Below are 7,745 nucleotides of genomic sequence, written 5' to 3' on the forward strand. Positions count from 1 at the left end.
CCAGGCCCGCCCCCGCCGCTGGCCAGCTGCACAGAGTGGCACGGACCTGACCACACGCACGGCGAGGAGGACCTCCTCCTCGGACAAAGGCCACCCGACGTTCAGAACCTCAAGTCCCAGAGGTTTCAGTCACCTTATTTCACAGAATGGACTATTTTTTTTTCTTGCAATAAATCTAAAGAAACACTAAAGTTCAGACGCAAATCTTTAAAACTCCACGTGCTGCTTCCCTCACCTGCCTTTCCCGAACCAGTTGCCGAGGCAGGTGACGACGCTGGGCCAGCCGGTGGTCTGCACCAGTCCGTTGACGACCTGCGGCGGGGGAGGGAGGGAAGCACAGGGGGCGCCCGGCTGCCGTCAGTCGGGGCTCAGGGAAGCTTCCGCTTCCGTTCTGGGGGCACGGCCGGGACTCCCGCCAAACAAGGGGGCCAAACCCCATTTGACGTGAGCCTCAGCACCCAAAGATGTCCTTTAAACGCTCTCTCTCTATAATCACAAGCATAATTTTAGGATAAGTAGGGAAAAGAAAGAAATCTCTTGCTAGGGAGGAAAGACTGTTGACAGCCTGGGGCCACGCTGCTCAGTCTCTTTTTAATCTGAAACTTTACAGAAAGAGGGAAATTTCCCTCTGTTCGTGGAACTGGGGCTGTCGCGTCTGGGTGCGGCTACGAGCAGCACGCTTTCCCGTCTCACGTCATGAAGGAGCTGTGTCCTCTGGACCGAGCAAGCGCAGCCTCGGTTGGGCGCCTGGAGGAAGCGTCTCTCCGCTTTCAGGGAGGACCCCGCGTTCGCGTTTTCAGAAGGGGTCCGGGAAGCGTGCTGGCGAGTGGGTGTGCTGGGGGCCACGTTACAAGACGACGTGGGACACGGCTCAGCTGAGGGACCCCACAGCCAGCCCGGGGCGGGCCGACTCCCCTGCAGACTGCTGGGGTGGCAGTCCACGTGGGCCCGCCAGGCGTGGCCTGCCCTGCAGGAACATGCTGGAACTCTGGGAAAGTGTTTTTTCCTTCCTTCTAATTTTCTATGAAGGGATAAGTTTTGTAATTAAAACGGCCAAACTTTTACAAGTCCTGTGGCAAATTTTTAAAAGCAAATTATGTCCAATTTGCTTTGATGATTTTATGACGCCCCCCTAGGCTACCTGGAGAGACTCAGAAGTCGAGCTCATTATGTTACGTCACCTTCCACGTCTAATCAATACTTAGCCACAGGGCCGCTGGGAGCGCTCCAGGACGGGCTAGGCGCAGCTGGCAGGGCGAAGCCGTGGGCCTGTCTCGGCCTTTGCTGCTTCCAGCACCCTCAGACGCCCCCCTTCCCTCCCACGGACCACCTCCAACCCCACCCTGCTACCGACGACGCCCACGACGTCCCCTCCTCCTGCCTTCACTATGCCCCATGTCCTTCCCACTCCTGGGCGGTCCAATCTGCCACAAGACAGAACACCTCGAAGGCATCCGAATGATGACAGAAGGACTCGTAGGGCACAATCCCCCTGCTACGTAGGGACAGATGGGACCCGTTAAGAGGCCACTCCTGAAACTAAGGAAAACCTCACGGCGGCTGGACTCTCAGAGAAGACGAGAGAACCTTTACATGCCAGCGCTGGCCCCGATGTTGGACAGGTCACAGGTCTGGTCCCCCCAGTTCCCGGCATCTGCTGTCCCCTCTCTTGTCAGTGGCAGGGGCTCACGGCACAGACACCCCCTCCAGCTCAGCGTGGAGACCCCGCACGTGGTGAGCCACGGACCCAGACCTCACCTGAGTTACCACGTAGAATCCGAAACTGTGGATATCGTAGAAATACCCTAACCCAAACAGGGCAGTGAAGGCGCCGCTGGCCAGCATCCCAAAAGTTAGGTAATACCTAATTGGCAGACGCTCCCCTATTATGCCACTGAGGATAAAGAGAAAGGAAAGACAAACATGAGGGGAAGAACACGCCCACACTGTAAACGACCCGGCGGCTCCCTTCCAGGCGCTGCCAGGCTGTTCTCTGAGCTTCGAGAACTCCGAAGCACCGCCGTTTCCAAGAAGATCTAATCACAACTGCTTCCCAGTGGAGCAGTTATTAACCAGAAATCGGCCGTTGGCAACCTCTTTTAAGACTTTACTTCTAGTAAAAGTCACTGTCAAATAATAAAACTCAAACACCACGGCTTATACACATGATGGCCGCCCGCTTAAAAAACCAAAAACTTATCCTGCTAGGAAAAGGCATCGCTCGTCAGGGTGAGTGCGTCTCTGGGCCCTGGAGCTGTCCTTAAGTCGCCCACACTAACACACCGAGCTGGCTGGGCTCTGCCAGCTCCCCCGCCTGCCACAGGCCCTGGCATCTGGTTTAAAGGCAGAGATTTTCTTTGAGGTAGGGTCTGAAACACAGGGTAGGGCCACTATGTGCTCCTTTGAAAAGCGTCGTGACTCAGTAAGAGTTAGTGTCTTTGGAGAACTCTCCTCTAAACTGGGGACTCAGCCGAGATCAGTGTGGGTCCCGTGCCTGGTTGGTGGTGGGTCCGCCGTAAACAGCTCTAGCGGTGCTGGTGGGGGCGACAAGTCTGCAGTGTCCCACTAGGGAATATACATTCATCACGCCAAGACAACCAGGCCATGTGGAACATACCTCTACCGGCTTAGGGGAATGTAAATGTACTTCACTGTGGAGCGACTTGACATTGTGGCTTATTCAGTGCATAAAGAAGCTATAGAATGATCGTAAGAGACCGTGAGCCTTTCGCAATCGTCAAAAACCCTACGGGTCTCATCTCCTTCCATAGATCATTCCAGGAGTCAGATGGATGTGAAACAGACTAAAGAAGGACACCTGCCTGCCACGAACTGTCTCCGAAATTCTGCTCTTTCCTTCTGAATTCATCAGATAAAAGAGCTCGACCTACTATCACACAAATGACCTTTTGAACACTAAAGCAGATGTAGCTATTTAAAATTAAGAAAAACAATCAGGTCAAATTCTAAGCTGAGTAGAAGCTGATACTTATGAACTCAAGAGGAGCATTCTAGAGCTAAACGAGCTGTCTGCTCCAACTCGCTCACTCCTGAGAGGAAGGGCTGTCCCAGAGGGGCCGGCTGATCTGCCCAAGGTCACGGAACAAGTGGCTGAGTCAGATGGGTCTCTCGAGAGCTAGAGCCATGGGCCAGGGCTTAGAAATGTTCTCCCGCGTATTTCTTGCTTGCTATTCAATATTGGGTCCAAATATGATCTCTACGTAAAAGTTCTAAAGAAAAGCCTGATAAGACACACAGCTTCCACAGTCTACCAGACGCACACAGGCGCTAAAGGGCACACCACGCCCGCCGAAACCCGCCAGGAACAACCCGGGCCGGCGAAGGTGCCCACCGCATCTGATTTTACCCGCTACGCTACACGATCCACGTGCCATCGAACCAGTAAGAGGCCACGCAAGGGAGCGGGGCCCGCCCTTCGGCCACCGTGAGTCGACTGCAGGTCTCACAGGCAGAGTTTCACAGTCGTCGCTGGCAAGCTACACGGGGAATGACCTTTGCCAATAAGTGAGCAACCGCAAAACCCCCTTCATTCAAACCAGGTTTCTTGCCGTCGGCACTCCCGACGCCTTGGGCCGGGTCACTCTTTGTGGTGGGGGCTGTCTCGTGTGCTGCAGCACCCTGTTCTCTGCCCTCTGGAGGCCGGTGGCACCCCTTCCTCCAGCTGTGACAACCAAACGTGTCTCCAGATACTGCTCTATGTTTCCTAGGGGACAAAATCACTCCCAGCTGAGAGCGTTTAAATTCTGTTTTCTAGTAACTGAGAAAAACACACTCCAACGTTTGGGTCTTTTTATACTACAGGTTTGGTACCCAGTCAGATCACAGTGTTTAAGACGGCAACGTTATTCCTCGAGATGGGACACGGCGAGCAGCCTGGTTGCCACCCACACGCGAGAAGCCTCCGGCTGGCACCGTGCTGTCTGTCCTCAGACGGGCTCACGTTCGGTTGGGCACCGCACGCCTCGGGCCTCTGTGTCCGCTGTCACCCACGCACACATCCACACAAGTTCTGCCACACAGTGCGAACTGTGCACACGCAGGACGGGGAAGTCATCCTCTCCATCAGCAGAAACTGCCCTGTGTGCATCTACCACCCTCAAGGGCGCCGGGCCGGGGGCCTGGGTCTTGATGGTGCCACCCTCGGGGGTTCTCAGGAAAGATGCTCGACACGTACAGGGTCCCTGAAGATCTCAGCCTCTGAACGAAAGCCTCTTGGACTAAGGCCCGCCCCGAGTGGCTGTGGCCGGCGAGGGCCTCGCGAAGCCCGGCGGGCCTACCTGAGGTACATGCCGACGGCGTACGCGCACAGGAAGGAGTAATCCAGGGCCCCGAGCAGCTGCTGGTAGTTGTCCTGACCTGCGTGGGTGACACGGGCGGCAAAGGTGAGCGGCGCTGCATCTTCGCGCCACGTCAGCTCTGGAGCGGGGGGGACAGCAGGCCTGGCACGCGGCCCCGTCTGGCTTCTTGGCACAGGTGGAGAGAACCACGTCTGACACGTTCCTGACGCACGGGCGGACGAGCCGCGGGGCGCGCCGTGGGCACCGGCTTTATTAGGGGCTCAGCCAGACCCCGCCCGGCCTCCGCTCCTCTGCCTTCCCGCCCACCCCCGTCCTCGTCCCCGGTCCTGTCCCCGTGCCCACTCTGCGAGTCCCGGCGCCAGCTAATGGTCTTCCGCAGGTCTCCCCGCTAACGGGGTCCTGTCTGGGGGGCAGTAGCTCTGCGCATGGCCCTGTACAGCGTGGCAGCAGCCGACGGGGGGCGGGCTGTCCCTGGACGCCGTCGCCCTCCAGGACATCGTCACTGCCAGCGGGCTCCGGGCGCTCGTCACCGTGGAAGAATCCTGCAGAGACAGCCCGCCTCGGTGGCCGGACGGTCACAGCACGCTGACAGAACTCACCAAACGGGGCCCAGCCGCAGTCCGTCTCATTGTCCGGGAGCTGGTGTGGGGGACTGTCACTGGCTTTTTGGCTCTGGCCGTCGAATCTGACCTCGTCGTCGTTCACGGCCGCACAGTACCGATGGAGCGCGCCCTGGGCGTCCATGGGAGGACAGAGCCGGAGAGAAAGAGCACTCAGGTGACAGGCTCGGCGGGGACGCAGAGCAGGCCCGGCGCCCCTCCCCCGACAGCCTTCCCCGGGCCCCTGGCGCCCGAGGTCGGGGAGGCAGCAGGGCAGTCTGCCTGCGGGGCCCACGGATGCCCCAGGCAGGGCCGTTTGGCAGCACCCCATCCGGCAGACCCCGCCCCCCCCGGCACACACACAGCAAACAGGCGCATCCGGGCGCCACCGACGGCTGCTCAGAGCGGCCGTGCAGTGGGAAGCCAATTGCCAGCATCCTGGGGCCAGCTACCCAGGATAGACGAAGGGACCTACCCTGTCAGGTGGCACAGCGGGATGCGGCACAGCCACATGAGAGCGAGGGACAGGTCCACACAACGGAGGTGGCCCTCAGAAGCAGACCCGCCTGGTGTGGCCCCATCCCCCCTGTGGCCCTCAGAAGCAGACCTGCCTGGCGTGGCCCCGGTCCCGACAGGACCACACCGCCCGGTCCCGACGCCGACCTGAGGGCTTCATGGCGATGGCCAGCCCCATCTAGTGCTCCAGGCATTCACCCCACAACCCAACCCAACCTTTCGGGTTCAGTCCCGAACCCAAGGAGCCCCACAACTACCCGCTCCTTTAGTTCCCTGGAGCTCCCTAAGGCCTCTTCGTTTTCGTAACCTGCCTGTCTCATCAGCTGCACGAGTCCCTACCCCCCTACAGGAGGACGAGGAGCAGCTCTTCACGCACAGCGGCCGGTCACCGGTGCTGCTTTTGAGTCGCCAGCCGAGTGAATGCGTGTGCGTTATTGAGTCGCCAGCCGAGTGAATGCGTGTGCGTTAAGACCCCCTGTCTCCTGTCTCACCCTTATCTTTTTCATAAGAACCACATTTTGAAACGTCTGCAAACATTTCCAGTCATTAGAACTGTCAAAAAAGTGAGAATTTTGCAAGCGACCTGAAGGGCGTGGGAAACTCCTACTAAGTAGGAGCCGAGGAGGAGTTTTGGTCTTTTGAGTCATGGACGATGTCTGACAGCCGCTGGGACTTACTGGAAAACAGGGACAAAGAGCTAACTGTCCACGGAAGCGCCAGCCTTGGCATGGCCTCTCGAGCAGCCTGAGACGGACGGCAGGTGTCCAGCGCTCGAATGCCCACAGGGAGTGGAGGAAGCACCGTGGAAAAGGTCGACAGAGTTACAGCGGGCTCTGCCAACGGCCCCAGAGTGAGGGACAGGACAATCGAGCCGGAAACGAGCTCCCTTTGGCACTGGGCAATGTCCTTGTTCCTTCTACAACAGACTCAAAAGTTACTCAAGCGTGTCGACAATCTATAGGCGAAACGGTGTCCTTCTGGTGAGGGTCAGAGCGTGACTGGCTTCCCCAGGTCACAGGGGCTAGTACGTGGCACTGTCTACTCCAGCCTCCTTCGCTCGGTCTCATTAGATGCCTGCTTCACAGCTTCCTGTCCACCCATCACTCAGAGAAACCCAGCGTTCTTAGAATAATGGAGAACCACCACCACAGCCAGACTCAGAATGAAAACGCGAGCATTGCAGAAGCAGCTCGGGAACAACGCGAGATCGGGTGTTTTGGAGGGAAAATTCACACAAGACAGAATAAATATTTAATTAAGCTTTAGAATCCTGAAACCGTCAACTGAATATAAGCAAAAGTCTACTGCCTCTGAAATTATAAATCCTAAAGACGTTCTGAAGATTTTAAAATCAAAAAAGAGAAACTAAAAGCCAGAGCAGCAAAATAACTTCCTTCTACACGATACATTTTCTCCATTTTTCCTAGCGCTGCCCCCGCCCCCCAGCAAACTGCCTCTTAAAGTAACTAGTTCCTTACAGAGACTATAGATAGGCAGGACAGGAAATTAAGTGTTTAATGATTTCTTACCTTGACTATGCTGATAGGCTTTCGGGATAAGTGGAAACTCGCATACAGCAAAAACGTCAAAATAAAAATGAAGGCTTTATACCTGAAACAGAACAGGGGCACGGATGACACCAAAGTATACGAGACACATGAAGAACATAAGCGTATTCTTGAGTGTCCTCATGCTGTGTACTATTCATTCAGCTCTACGTCCATGACTAACCCTATTTATATTATCGCTAAAATATTACATTAAAAAAACATCGCTTTCGCTCTATCCAAATTGCAACTGTTTAAAGATTTATATATAAAAAAACTACAAAGAGAAATCTGGGACTCAGAAGATGAACACGTGTTTACAAAGCAGACAAAAGGAATGATTATTTAGTTTGAAACAAAATTAACTGCAAGTTTCTTGTAAGCCTGCTCTCCTGAGCATTGAAGATCGTATTTATTTTTTACTTTTTAGCTTCTATGAGACTTTTCAGAAGGACATACATAAGGCAGAAACATAAATACCTCACTGACCTCACTGAGAAACACTCAGTGACGCTGACAAGCTATGAATAAAGCCAACGACAGAGAAACACTGGCCCAAAGCCCTGCTGCTCTTTTTGGTTTATGAGGGAAACAGGTCGAGGGGGGAAGTGTTGAAATATATAGGAGTCTAAAGAAAAACAGACACTTTAGTAAGAAGATAAAAGTTCATTCCAAACTTTTAGTTTGAATCAGGCTACAGAAAAACATTTCTTAGGGGAAGAAAATAGGTCAGGAGGAAAAAGTGCTTGGCAGGAGATGGAGAC

At 55.1% G+C, this 7,745-nt stretch overlaps 1 protein-coding gene across 1 annotated transcript in view; it reads right to left on the reverse strand.

Annotated features, from left to right (window-relative positions):
- The window catches only part of SLC37A1 (solute carrier family 37 member 1), a 43,490-nt gene that overhangs the window by 29,358 nt on the left and 6,387 nt on the right, over positions 1-7,745 (reverse strand). The window contains exons 2-6 of the mRNA XM_015593112.2: positions 6,964-7,045; positions 4,919-5,051; positions 4,299-4,377; positions 1,759-1,894; positions 236-312 (exon numbers count right to left, since the gene is read on the reverse strand). Coding sequence (XP_015448598.2) covers positions 236-312; positions 1,759-1,894; positions 4,299-4,377; positions 4,919-5,051; positions 6,964-7,045 — 507 coding nt within the window. The remainder of the gene's footprint in view (positions 1-235; positions 313-1,758; positions 1,895-4,298; positions 4,378-4,918; positions 5,052-6,963; positions 7,046-7,745) is intronic.

This window comes from Pteropus alecto, unplaced genomic scaffold (assembly GCF_000325575.1).
Source record: "Pteropus alecto unplaced genomic scaffold, ASM32557v1 scaffold97, whole genome shotgun sequence".
Lineage (NCBI taxonomy): Eukaryota > Metazoa > Chordata > Mammalia > Chiroptera > Pteropodidae > Pteropus > Pteropus alecto.